Source organism: Salvelinus sp. IW2-2015, unplaced genomic scaffold (genome assembly GCF_002910315.2).
Source record: "Salvelinus sp. IW2-2015 unplaced genomic scaffold, ASM291031v2 Un_scaffold2194, whole genome shotgun sequence".
Lineage (NCBI taxonomy): Eukaryota > Metazoa > Chordata > Actinopteri > Salmoniformes > Salmonidae > Salvelinus > Salvelinus sp. IW2-2015.
The window spans coordinates 113,956-128,643 of record NW_019943524.1 but is presented as its reverse complement, the minus strand read 5'-3'; the positions used below and the strand labels follow the sequence as shown (position 1 = coordinate 128,643).

The following is a 14,688-nucleotide window of genomic DNA, read 5'->3' as shown; positions in this document are numbered from 1 at the left end:
TGTTGTGTGTATTGTGTGTGTGTGTGTGTTACACTTAAAAGCCTGCAGGTACATACATACATACTCCAGACCTAGCGTGGTAGTCTCCCTGGGAGCTGTGGTGAGAGGTCCAGACCTAGCTGGTAGTCTCCCTGGGAGCTGTGGTGAGAGGTCCAGACCTAGCTGGTACTCTCCCTGGGAGCTGTGTGAGAGATCCAGACCTAGCTGGTACTCTCCCTGGGAGCTGTGGTGAGAGGTCCAGACCTAGCTGGTAGTCTCCCTGGGAGTTGTGATGAACGTGTGATCGCATACCTGAGGAAGACCCCTCCATGGTGGTGACCGAGGCCCATAGCTGGCGATGCCCAGCTCCTCTCTGTTCATCTCCAGCTCTGCAAACAGCAGCTCAACCTGGAGAGGAAGAACATTGATCCATCAGAGATCAGTCAGACCCGGGTCTAAAACAGTCTTCTGTCATGGGGAGCTATGGTTACGTCACAGGCCGTTAAACAACCTCAACAGTCACTCAATACTGCCTCCAGATAAAAACCAACAACTATGGTAGGGACCAAAATACCACCCTATTCCCATTTTACTGCACTACTTTTCACCAGGTCAAAAGTGGTCAAAAGTAGTGTACTAAATAGGGAATAGGGTGCCATTTGGGACATACRCTATATATCTTCTTGAAACATCACCCTTACCTCTAGAACTAGAGGTGTCTGTAATCATACTGTAGCAAGCAGCAACACCCTCAGATTGGACCCAACTTCGRCTCATCAAAATAGGCTAACAAAAATAGTATGTGTCACACTAAACACCGAGCTGTGGCCATCAGCACTGATGGCCTGTGTGAGATTGGGTATTGATTTTGTCTTACCGGTTGGTGCTCTCTTTGGGGAGAATGTATGAGAGCTCAGCCCCAGCACTGCTCTCCAGCGTGGCATTGGGAACGTACATGTGGACCAGACGTGTGATCTCAGACACSTTGCACAGCGCGTCCTTCACGATCACCATGTGGTAGCCAGCACCTGAGACGCAGGAGAAGGAAGATAAAGTTAGATCTCTGAATCACTCTCCTATCACCTCATGACAGATCTACAACTACTAGTCATTCACACTGTCTTGTAGTCTTCACTCCCACCACTTCCACTTCTCCCCCCTTCTATCCAACCGGTTTCATTTCACCACGACATTGCACCTCTTCTCTTCTCTCTATTTCCACGACCTCTCCATCACACCTGTTCATTTTATCATCCCTCCTCTCTTCCCTCTTCCCTCTCCCACACCCTTTATCCTCTCTACCCATTCTTCTTTTTCTCCCTCCTCTCACCATATTTGTTCTTGAGAAACAGCGGCGAGCCGCAGCACTGCAGCTCTCCCCCAGCCATGATGATAATACGGTCTCCCAGCAGGTCGGCCTCGTCCATGAAGTGCGTAGTCAGCAGGATGGTGCGCCCGCGCTTCTCGCCCTGAAGCAGGTCCCAGGTGGCCCGCCGCGCCGACGGGTCCATGCCCGACGTGGGCTCATCCAACATCACCACCTGGAGGGGAGGAGTGGTGAGATGGAAGGATGAATGGACAAAGAGATTGAGACAGGGAGGGGGGGTGGAGGAAAGGGAAGATTGAGGGATGGAAGGGAAGGGACAGAGAAATAGCCGGAGGGGTAAGATGTGTTGAAATAGCCTTGTGTGTTGCACATACAGTGCATCAAGAATTCATACCACATTTTGTTGTGTTACAGCCCAAATTCAAAATGGATTTCATAGATTGTTTTTCTCACCAATCTACACACAATACCCCATAACGACAAAGTGAAAACATGTTTTTAGGAATTTTTGAAAATGTTTTGAAAATGAAAAAAAAAAAAGTATAATTTACATAAGTATTCACACCACCGAGTCAATATTTTGTAGAAGCACTTTTGGCATTGATTACAGCTGTGAGTAGGCTGGGTCAGTCTCTATGGATTGTGCAATATTTGYGCATTTATTATTTTCTAAATTCTTCAAGGGCTGTCAAATTGGTTGTTAATCATTGCTAGACACCCATGTKCAGGTCTTGCCAGAGATTTTCAAGTAGATTTAAGTCAAAACTGTAACTCAGCAACATTCACTGACTTCTTGGTAAGCAACTCCAGTGTATATTTGGCTTTGTGTTTTAGGTTATTGTCCTGCTGAAAGGAGAACTCATCTCCCAATTTCTGGTGGAAAAGAGACTGAACCAGGTTTTCCTCTAGGATTTTGCCTGTGCTTAGCTCCATTCCATTTATTTTTTGTCCTGAAAAACAACTCAGTCCTTAACAATTACAAGCATACCCATAACATAATGCAGCCACCCCGATGCTTGAAAATATGAAGAGTAGTACTCAGTAATGTGTTGTATTGGATTTGCCCCAAACATAACACTTTATATTCAGGACAAAAAGTCCTGGGGAAAAAAGTCAAAAAAGTTCTGACAAATTATTTTTTTCAGTATTAGTTTAGTGCCTTGTTGCAAACAATCTGCATGTTTTTGAATATTTGTWTTCTGTACAGGTTTCCTTCTGTCAATTAGGTTAGTATTGTGGACTAACTACATTATTGTTGATCCATCCTCAGTTTTCTCCTACCACAGCCATTAAACTTAACTGTTTTAAATTTGGCCTCATGGTGAAACCCCTAAATGGTTTCCTTCCTCTTCGGCAACTGAGTTAGGAAGGATGCCTGTATCTTTGTAGTGACTGGTGTATTGATACACCATCCAAAGTGTAATTAATAACTTCACCATACTCAAAGGGATATTCAATGTCTAATTTATTTTTATTCTATCCCTTCTTTGCGAGGCATTGGAAAACCTCCCTGGTCTTTGGGGTTGAATCTGTGTTTGAAATGCACTTCTAGACTGAGGGGCCTTACATATAATTGTATGTGTGGGGTACAGAGATGAGGTAGTCATTCAAAAATCATTTTAAACACTACTATTTCAGACAGAGTGAGTCCATGCAACTTATTACGTGACTTGTTAAGCAAATGTTTACTCCTGAACTTATTTAGGCTTGCCATAACAAACGGGTTGAATACTTATTGACTCAAGACATTTCAGCGTTCTATTTTTCATACATTATTTTTTATTATTTTTTTATACATAATTTCACTTTACATTATGAGGTATTGTGTATATAGGCCAGTACACATCTCAATTTAATCCATTTTAAATGCAGGCTGTAACACAACAAATGTGGAAAAAGTCAAAGGGATATGTATTTATTCATGCAATTATGGTATGCCTGTACTTTGACAATACCACGCTAATTAACCCTCTGGGATTAATAAAGTCATTTTGAATTGAGTGACAAGACAATACCTTCGGGTCAAAGCAGTGCACTGAATAGGAAATGGGTGGCATTTGGGACGCAATCCAATACTGACCTTGGAGTCTCCGATAGAGCCGATGCCGATGGATAGTTTCCTTTTCATCCCACCTGACAGAGTCTTGGAGTGGGAATGCCGCTTGTCCTCCAGGTTCAGGATCCTGATGATCCGGTCCACCTCAGCTGGAATCTTCTCCTGGGAATACCTTTCAGCTGGAGACGAGACGAGACAGAGAGAGAGGGACATAAAGAATAACCCTTCAACTGGAGATGAGACAGAGAGAGAGACATAAGGAATAACCCTTCAACTGGAGACGAGACAGAGAGAGAGAGAGACATAAGGAATAACCCTTCAGCTGGAGACGAGACAGAGAAGAGAGAGAGACATAAGGAATAACCCTTCAAAGGAGACGAGAGAGAGACATAAGAAATAACCCTTCAGCTGGAGACGAGACAGACAGAGAGAGAGAGACATAAGAAATAACCCTCAACTGGAGACGAGACAGAGAGAGAGAGAGACAAAGAGAATAACCCTTCAGCTGAGACGAGACAGAGAGAGAGAGAGACAATAAGGATAACCCTTCAGCTGGAGACGAGACAGAGAGAGAGAGAGACATAAGGAATAACCTTCAACTGGAGACGAGACAGAGAGAGAGAGAGACATAAGGAATAACCCTTCAGCTGGAGACGAGACAGAGAGAGACATAAGGAATAACCTTCAACTGGAGACGAGACAGAGAGAGAGAGGAGACATAAGGAATAACCCTTCAACTGGAGATAGACGAGACAGAGAGGGAGAGACATAGAATAACCCTTCAACTGAGATGAGACAGAGAGAGAGAGAGACATAAGGAATAACCCTTCAACTGGAGATGAGACGAGACAGAGAGAGAGACTAAGGAATAACCCTTCAGCTGGAGACGAGACAGAGAGAGAGAGAGACATAAGGAATAACACTTCAGCTGGAGATGAGACGAGACAGAGAGAGAGACATAAGGAATAACCTTCAACTGGAGACGAGACAGACAGAGAGAGAGAACATAAGAATAACCCTTCAACTGGAGACGAGACAGAGAGAGAGAGAGACATAAGGAATAACCCTTCAGCTGGAGACGAGACAGAGAGAGAGAGAACATAAGAATAACCCTGTCAGCTGAGACGAGACAGACGAGAGAGACATAAGGATAACCCTTCAACTGGAGACGAGACAGAGACATAAGGAATAACCCTTCAGCTGGAGACGAGACAGAGAGAGAGAGAGACATAAGGAATAACCCTTCAACTGGAGACGAGAGAGAGAGACATAAGAAATAACCTTCAGCTGGAGACGAGACAGACAGAAGAGAGGACATAGAAATAACCCTTCAACTGGAGACGAGACAGAGAGAAGAGAGACATAAGGAATAACCCTTCAGCTGGAGACGAGACAGAGAGAGAGAGAGACATAAGGAATAACCCTTCAACTGGAGACGAGACAGAGAGAGAGAGAGACATAAGGAATAACCCTTCAGCTGGAGACGAGACAGAGGAGAGAGAGAGACATAAGGAATAACCCTTCAACTGGAATGAGACGAGACAGAGAGAGAGAGGGAAGACATAAGGAATAACCCTTCAACTGAGAATGAGACAGAGAGAGAGAGAGACATAAGGAATAACCCTTCAACTGGAGATGAGACGAGACAGAGAGGGAGACATAAGGAATAACCCTTCAACTGGAGAGAGACAGCAGAGAGAGAGAGAGACATAAGGAATAACCCTTCAGCTGGAGACGAGACAGAGAGAAGAGAGAGGACATAAGGAATAACCCTTCAGCTGGAGATGAGACGAGACAGAGAGAGAGACATAAGGAATAACCCTTTCAGCTGGAGACGAGACGAGACAGAGAGAGAGACATAAGGAATAACCCTTCAGCTGGAGATGAGAGAGCAGAGAGAGAGACATAAGAATAACCCTTCAACTGGAGACGAGACAGAGAGAGAAGACATAAGGAATAACCCTTCAACTGGAGATGAGACGAGACAGAGAGAGAGGACATAAGGAATAACCCTTCAGCTGGAGACGAGACAGAGAGAGAGAGAGACATAAGGAATAACCCTTCAGCTGGGAACGAGACAGAGAGAGAGAGAGACATAAGGAATAACACTTCAGCTGGAGACGAGACAGAGAGAGAGAGAGAGAGAGACATAAGAAATAACCCTTCAGCTGGAGACGAGACAGAGAGAGAGACATAAGGAATAACACTTCAGCTGGAGACGAGACAGAGAGAGAGAGAGAGACATAAGAAAAACCCTTCAGCTGGAGATGAGACAGAGAGAGAGAGACATAAGAATAACCCTTCAGCTGGAGACGAGACAGAGAGAGAGAGAGACATAAGAAATAACCCTTCAACTGGAGATGAGAGGCATAAGGAATACATACCACAGCTGGAGAGCGCAATAGAGAGTGAGAGCATGAGAGAACGCAAGGGAGAGTGAGCATGAGAGAACCCAGGGAGAGCGAGCGCGAGAGACATAAGTAAGTGGGAAGAAGGGAAGTATGGGATGTGAGGAAAGTTAGTGGAATTGAGAAAGTAAACTTAAAAGGAACGATAAGAGGACAGAAGGTAAGGAAAGTAGAGGGGAATGGTGCCTGCGTGCCTGCCTGCCTGTCTCGGTGCCTGCCTGTCTCGGTGCCTGCCTGTCTCGGTGCCTGCCTGCGTGTTGCATGTCTTACCTGTGTGTAGAATAGCAGGTGCTCCCGAACAGTGAGGTAGTCAAAAGACACGTCGTGCTGCGGACACAGGCCCAGGCTGTGGCGAATGAGAGCCATGTCCTGACAGATGTCATAGCCGTTAATGTAGGCCCTGCCACTGCTGGGAGGAAACAGACCTGGAGGATACACAGAGAAACATAGCTGTTAATGTAGGCCCTGCCACTGAAACAGACCTGGAGGACACACAGAGAGACATAGCTGTTAATGTAGACCCTGCCACTGAAACAGACCTGGAGGACACACAGAGAGACAAGCTGTTAATGTAAGCCCTGCCACTGAAACAGACCTGAAGGATACACAGAGAAACATCGCTGTTAATGTAAGCCCTGCCACTGAAACAGACCTGGAGGATACACAGAGAACATAGCTGTTAATGTAAGCCCTGCCACTGAACACAGACCTGGAGGATACACAGAGAAACATAGCTGTTAATGTAAGCCCTGCCACTGAAACAGACCTGAAGGATACACAGAGAAACATAGCTGTTAATATAACTCCCATGAAACAGACCTGAAGGATACACAGAGAGACATCGCTGTTAATGTAAGCCCTGCCACTGAAACAGACCGAAGGATACACAGAGAAACATAGCTGTTAATTAGGCCCTGCCACTGAAACAGACCTGAAGGATACACAGAGAAACATAGCTGTTAATGTAGGCCCTGCCACTGAAACAGACCTGGAGGATACACAGAAGACATAGCTGTTAATGTAGGCCCTGTCACTGAAACAGACCTGGAGGATACACAGAGAAACATAGCTGTTAATGTAGGCCCTGCCACTGAAACAGACCTGGAGGATACACAGAGAAACAAAGGAGTGAATTTTACAATACAAAGCCTATTGTGAGTTTGATTTTAGAGTGGAGGCACACTGGCCTGTCTATGCTTTCGGTTCTGTTTAGTGTCATCACTGTTTTCAATTCGGTCTGTAGATTGTACAAGGGAAAAGTGCAATGTGTATGGCTGGTGTGTGTGTGCGTCCCACCTGTCAGCATGGACAGTGTGGTGGTTTCCCGCTCCGTTGTGCCCCAGCAGAACTGTGATCTGGCCCTCGAACATGTTCACCGTCAGATCCTTGACAGCCTGCCGCGTCTTGTTACCCACTTTGAACTCCTGGCAGGATGAAAATCAAAATCAAAATGATTACAATGGCCTACCTATCCCTGGATTAACATCATTACAATGGCCCTACCTATCCCTGGATTAACATCAATTACAATGGCCTACCTACCCCTGGATTAACATCATTACAACGGCCGGCCAACCTACACCTGGATTAAAATCATTACAACAGGCCTGCCTACCTATCCCTGTAATAAAATCTACAACGGCTTGACAACCTACCCCTGGATTAAAATCATTACAACGGGCGGCCAACCTACCCCTGGATTAAAATCAATACAACGCCTACCTATCCCTGGATTAAAATCATTACAACGGCCTACCTATCCCTGATTAAAATCATTACAACGGCCTACCTACCCCTGGATTAAATCATTACAACGGCCTACCTATCCCTGGATTAAAATCATTACAACGGCCTGCCTACCTACCCCTGGATTAACATCATTACAATGGCCTGCTATCCCTGGATTAACATCATTACAACGGCCTGCCTACCTACCCCTGGATTAACATAAATTACAATGGCCAACCTACCCCTGGATTAAAATCATTACAACGGCCGGCCAACCACCCTGGATTAAAATCATTACAACGGCCTGTCTACCTACCCCTGGATTAAAATCATTACAATGGCCTACCTATCCCTGGATTAAAATCATTACAACGGCCGGCCAACCTACACCCTGGATTAAAATCATTACAAGGCCTGTCTACCTACCCCTGGATTAAAATCATTACAAGGCTACCTATCCCTGGATTAAAATCATTACAATGGCCTACCTATCCCTGGATTAAAATCATTACAATGGCCTACCTACCCCTGGATTAACATAATTACAATGGCCAACCTACCCCTGGATTAACATATTACAACGGCGGCCAACCTACCCCTGGATTAAAATCATTACAACGGCGTCTACCACCCCTGGATTAAAATCATTACAACGGCCGCCAACCTACCCCTGGATTAAAATCATTACAACGGCCGGCCAACCTACCCCTGGATTAAAATCATTACAACGGCCTGGTCTACCTACCCCTGGATTAAAATCATTACAATGGCCTACCTACCCTGGATTAAAATCATTACAATGGCCTACCTATCCCTGGATTAAAATCATTATACATGGCTACCTACCTCTGGATTAAAATCATTACAATGGCCTACCTACCTCTGGATTAAAATCATTACAATGGCCTACCTACCTCTGGATTAAAATCATACATGGCCTACCTATCTCTGGATAAAATCATTACAATGGCCTACCTACCCTCTGGATTAAAATCATTACAACGGCCTACCTACCTCTGGGATTAAAACATTACAACGGCCGGGCCAACCTACCCTGGATTAACATAATTACAATGGCCTAACTATCCCTGGATTAAAATCATTACAATGGCCTACCTATCCTGGATTAAAATCATTACAATGGCCTACCTATCCCTGGATTAAAATCATTACAATGGTCTACCTACCTCTGGACTAAAATAATTACAATGCCTACCTACCTCTGGATTAAAATCATTACAAAGGCCTACCTACCTCTGATTAAAATCATTACAACGGCCTACTACCTCTGGATTAAAATCATTACAACGGCCGGCAACCTACCCCTGGATTAAAATCATTACAATGGCCTACCTACCCCTGGATTAAAATCATTACAATGGCCTACCTACCCCTGGATTAAAATCATTACAACGGCCTACCTACCCCTGGATTAAAATCATTACAACGGCCGGGCAACCTACCCCTGGATTAAAATCATTACAATGGTCTACCTACCCCTGGATTAAAATCATACAATGGCCTACCTACCCCTGGATTAAAATCATTACAACGGCCTACCTACCTCTGGATTAAAATCATACAACGGCCGGGCCAACCTACCCCTGGATTAAAATCATTACAACGGCCTACCTACCTCTGGATTAAAATCATTACAACGGCCGGCCAACCTACCCCTGGATTAAATCATTACAACGGCCAGCAACCTACCCTGGATTAAAATCATTACAACGGCTGGCCAACCTACCCCTGGATTAAAATCATTACAACGGCCGGCCAACCTACCCCTGGATTAAAATCATTACAACGGCCTACCTACCCCTGGATTAAAATCATTACAACGCCTACCTATCCCTGGATTAAAATCATTACAACGGCCTGCCTACCTACCCCTGGATTAACATCATTACAATGGCCTACCTACCCCTGGATTAACATAATTACAATGGCCAACCTACCCCTGGATTAAAATCATTACAATGGCATACCTATCCCTGGATTAAAATCATTACAACGGTCTACCTATCCCTGGATTAAAATCATTACAATGGCATGGCCTGTTCTCCCCATTCCATCACTCAGACGCGGGCAATATAGGAGCATCATGGCAAAAACTTCCCGCACTGTTGGAGCCTAACAATTTCACTGTACCCTGCAATTACATATGTGACCCTGTGCATGTGACTAATAACATAATTTAATGATTACAATGGCCTACCTATCCCTGAGGCAAGTCGTTATTTTGCTCTTTATTATCCATCTCCAGCCCTGGGTCTAATCACCTCATCATCTCCAGCCCTGGGTCTAATCACCTCATCATCTCCAGCCCTGGGTCTAATCACCTCATCATCTCCAGCCTTGGGTCTAATCACCTCATCATCTCCAGCCCTGGGTCTAAGGGCCTAGCGCCATAATCACCTTCTCCATTATCTCTACCCAGCCCTGGGTCTAATCACCTCATCATCTCCAGCCCTGGGTCTAATCACCTCATCATCTCCAGCCCTGGGTCTAAGGGCCTAGCGCCATAATCACCTTCTCCATTATCTCTACCCAGCCCTGGGTTGTGTTGATTAATCTTCAAACGGAAGAAAACATACAAAAAATGTACCAAAAATCTCCTCCTGCCTAGTTCCAGTTCAAAAACATCATTACATAACAATATGAAATGAGATGCTCTTTTACATGTTGAGGACCACACTGAAATAAGGGCACACTCCCATAATGGTAAAGCTACAAGGGGGTTWCTTTCTTTTTTTGTAAAAACGTGTTCAACCACTTGATGTCTCAGTCTCAATTCYCTCCCAACTCCTTGGCCCAAACCTTCTATGTATAGGGAGCTGAAGAGACTGGACAGTATAAGCAGTGTAGTGGAGGAGCTTCCACCGTGTTGCTTCCACTCTACAGATCTGCAGACATCATAGGGTTACAGCCAAAGGGAGGGGTAGGGATCGAATTGGGACTGGGTGGACAGCTTGCATTTAAGACCTTGCCTTGTTCAGGTGTTTGATCTTGACTCCTGAGACCAGTCCAGCTGGCTCCTCCTCGATGAACTCTCCCTTCAGAGCCTTCTCCACGTCTTCCTCTTCCTTCACCATGGCCATGCGGGGGCTGCTGCACCAGTAGGACGGCTGGAGAGGGAGGGAGAGAAAGGAAATGGGAGAAAGAAAATGAGTGGAATGCTTCTCTTTCCTCAGCTCGTACCCTTATGGTCAGTATCAGAAAGATGCCTCTATCATGGGTCTTGTCTATGGAGTAAACATTAACCTAGTCAGGGATGGCAACTCCAGTCCTCGGGGCCGGAGTAGTGTCACACTTTTCCCCCATCCCTAGTCAACACAGCTGATGAAACTAATAGCATTCTAAACTGAAGATCATGATTAGTTGATTATTGGAGTCAGGTGTGTTAGTGGGGGCTTTGGAAAACATTCAGTGAGACCCAAACTAAGGTCAATGACAATGCATCCAAAACAAAACCACCCYATACAGCTGCTAATGGGGAAGTCATTGAGTTGTTACAAAACCTGTCTGCCTCTCTGCTCCTTATCAAGACACTACACCAGCGTTTCCCACACTCGGTCCTCGGGACCCCAAGGGCTCCACGTTTCGGTTTTTGCCCTAACARTACACAGCCAATTCAAATGATCAAAGCTAGATGATTAGTTGATTATTTGAAATCAGCTGTGTATTGTTAGGGCAAAAACCAAAACGTGCAGCCCTTAGGGTCCTGAGGACCGAGTTTGGGAAACCATGCACCACACACACCAAACTAAATCAACAAAACGGCCCTCTTGAAGGAGAACAACAGCTATGACTGTAAATTAAGGTTGGGATGAGGAAGTGGGTGGCCCGTTTTATGCTTAATTAATTAGCTATCCATCCCATGCTCGTTAATCCGTAAGGATATAAATGACAATAATGTAAAGGACTATGGAATGGTTAACTGAGTAGGGAGGGAGTAAGCACTACTGCAGCACTGCTGAACTCACAAGATGAATTTCCATGGAAATGGACAATACAAYKGCATTGTATTGTTGTCTAGAGTTTGTCATTTCCCTGTCTCTCTCTATCAAGCCAACTCACGCCGACTAAGACCATTGTTCATTACTGGATACCACGTCAGCAAATGAAATACATGTTTCCCTTCCAGCACAGATTCAATGAAAATGTGATCATCTTAGTCTATCTTACTGGTAGTCAATCTAAATCCTCCTAGTCTGACCTGTTTAATGCTAAGTGACTATTAAGAACATCTCCCTCTCCTCCCTCGTCCCCCTCTTCCTCAACCCTAAACCTAGTGGACCTTAAAGGAACCATCAAAGACATGTGTCTAACCCTAGTGACCTTAAAGGAACCATCAAAGACATGTGTCTAACCCTAGTGGACCTTAAAGAACCATCAAAGACATCTGTCTAACCCTAGTGGACCTTAAAGGAACCATCAAAGACATTCGTCTAACCCTAGTGGACCTTAAAGGAACCATCAAAGACATCTGTCTAACCCTAGTGGACCTTAAAGGAACCATCAAAGACATGTGTCTAACCCTATGGACCTTAAAGAACCATCAAAGACATGTGTCTAACCTAGTGGACCTTAAAGGAACCATCAAAGACATCTGTCTAACCCTAGTACCTTAAAGGAACCATCAAGACATGTGTCTAACCCTAGTGGACCTTAAAGGAACCATCAAAGACATGTGTCAACCCTAGTGGACCTTAAAGGAACCATCAAAGACATGTGTCTAACCCTAGTGGACCTTAAAGGAACCATCAAAGACATGTGTCTAACCTAGTGGACCTTAAAGAACCATCAAAGACATCTGTCTAACCCTAGTGGACCTTAAAGGAACCATCAAAGACATCTGTCTAACCCTAGTGGACCTTAAAGGAACCATCAAAGACATGTGTCTAACCCTAGTGGACCTTAAAGGAACCATCAAAGACATTTGTCTAACCCTAGTGGACCTTAAAACCATACAAGACATCTGTCTAACCCTAGTGGACCTTAAAGGAACCATCAAAGACATCTGTCTAACCCTAGTGGACCTTAAAGAACCATCAAAGACATCTGTCTAACCCTAGTGGACCTTAAAGGAACCATCAAAGACATCTGTCTAACCCTAATGCAGGGTTCTCAAACTTTATGGGGCTGAGGACCCCTATCGTGGTATCAAATTCTCAGGGACCCAACGTCTTCCATTGCAAAACATTTTGCTATTGTGTGCCCTAATGAACATGTTTGTGTTTCCAGTCCTGGAAACACAGCCAGCCTCACTCTCACTGTCTGACACAACATATACTTCCTGATATTTCTTGCAAATAAAAATAATTTGTCATTCTGCATTCCTCTCAGACTAGGGTCAACGGCAAAGCTCTAACGCGCATGTGTCAAACTCATTCCACGAGAGCCGAGTGTCTGCGTTGTTTTAGGGCTTAATTTGAAAAACCTGCAGACACCAGCTCTCCATGAAATGAGTTGGACACCCCTGCTCTAAATATTCTCCCCTGGGAACACTGACTTCATGTACACACACACACCAATCCCCCCCACACCACCACCACACCCAGACACAAGCTACACCCACTCCACGTACCAGTAGGAAGAAGTAGCAGGCAGGGGGGGGGCTCCGTACTCCCCACCTCCACATACCAGGCCACCAGGCCATAGAGCAGGGCATCCAGCAGCAGCAGCCCCAGCACCTGGGCAGGGAGAAGTCATCGTCCACCGTCACCGACTCAAACAGGTTACACCACTGGATCCCCGTGCCTGAGGGAATGGGGGGGGGGGGTGGAGGAGAGAGAGGGAGTAAAGTTGGGTAGAGACATTTGAAATCGATTGTGTATAGATTGTGAAGACTCAAATTGAAGTGTTGGGATTTAAACACAACATTGGTATGATGTGTGGTGCGTCACTCTGTGTGCGTCACTCTTTGTTAACATGTGAACATGGCTCACCTTTGCCCTCAAACATGCCCAGTAGCTGCGCTCCCATGCCATGGCCACATTGAGATGAGGCAGGCAGACACCTTCTGGGCGTGCGCAGCAGGTCGTAGCGAGGCCATAGAAACACATACGCAGGTAGGACAGGAAGTAGATGAAGCCGCCCGCCGCCGCCGCCACATTGGCTGGAGAGGGAGAGAGACGGAGTGTGTTTGAGATAGATTATAGATTATAGCAGTTATAGAATCACTGATCTACAAATCCCTTGGATCCCAAATAACTTGTCATTAGTGATTTTGTAGATGGCCTTGCTCAAACTGTTCTCCTTAAACATGCTGAGAGCGAAAGGTCTGGAGGGGGGAAAACAGTTGTCACGACGTGGCCCTTTGGGGTGTATATCGTGGATCCCCCCGTCTCTCACTCAGACCACAAGTTTGACTTTACGACAAGTCATAAATTCCTGGCAGAACTCTCTCCCCCTGGTCATACAGAAAGAGGGGGGAAATAAACCAATGGAACAAAGGTTCAACTCTTGGTTCAACTCCTATTCCCAAAAATTGGAGGATTAAACAATATTTCTATTTTTGAGAATTGGGAATGGTCCGTGGTATTTAAAGAACAATCCTGTCAAAGCTGTTTTTTGGTGACATCAGGAAGGATGGTAGCACAGAATAACAGTAGCTCTGGAAGTACATTTCTCAGTTATTCGTTTTCTACCTGAATGTTGTGTAAAATATATGATTGAATATGAAACTATTTGTGAGAAGATGTAAGCACGTTGGCCTTCAAATGAGATACTTGTTTAGTTATCAAATCAAAATCAAATCAAATGTATTTATAAAAGCCCTTCTTACATCAGCTGATATCTCAAAGTGCTGTACAGAAACCCAGCCTAAAACCCCAAACAGCAAGCAATGCAGGTGTCGAAGCACGTGTCTAGGAAAAACTCCCCAGAAGGCCAGACACTAGGAGAAACCTAGAGAGGAACCAGGCTATGAGGGGTGGCCAGTCCTCTTTTGGCTGTGCTGGGTGGAGATTTAACAGAACATGGCCAAGATGTTCAAATGTTCATAGATGACCAGCAGGGTCAAATAATAATAATCACAGTGGATGTCGCAGGGTGCAACTCAGCACCTCAGGAGTAAATGTCAGTGGCTTTTTATAGCCGATCATTCAGAGTGTCCTACCGCTCCTGCTGTCTCTAGAGATTTGAAAACAGCAGGTCTGGACAGGTAACACGTCTGGTGAACAGGT

The 14,688-nt window shown here is 45.1% G+C and overlaps 1 protein-coding gene across 1 annotated transcript in view; it reads right to left on the bottom strand.

Moving 5' to 3' along the window:
- Nucleotides 1-14,688, bottom strand: part of abca3b (ATP-binding cassette, sub-family A (ABC1), member 3b) — a 101,361-nt gene that overhangs the window by 38,017 nt on the left and 48,656 nt on the right. Inside the window, 16 exon segments of the mRNA XM_070440078.1 lie at nucleotides 303-386; nucleotides 855-1,007; nucleotides 1,310-1,520; nucleotides 3,387-3,534; nucleotides 5,183-5,190; nucleotides 6,041-6,195; nucleotides 7,067-7,092; nucleotides 7,094-7,194; nucleotides 10,489-10,626; nucleotides 13,089-13,131; nucleotides 13,133-13,202; nucleotides 13,205-13,261; nucleotides 13,450-13,499; nucleotides 13,501-13,534; nucleotides 13,537-13,569; nucleotides 13,572-13,619. Coding sequence (XP_070296179.1) covers nucleotides 303-386; nucleotides 855-1,007; nucleotides 1,310-1,520; nucleotides 3,387-3,534; nucleotides 5,183-5,190; nucleotides 6,041-6,195; nucleotides 7,067-7,092; nucleotides 7,094-7,194; nucleotides 10,489-10,626; nucleotides 13,089-13,131; nucleotides 13,133-13,202; nucleotides 13,205-13,261; nucleotides 13,450-13,499; nucleotides 13,501-13,534; nucleotides 13,537-13,569; nucleotides 13,572-13,619 — 1,359 coding nt within the window.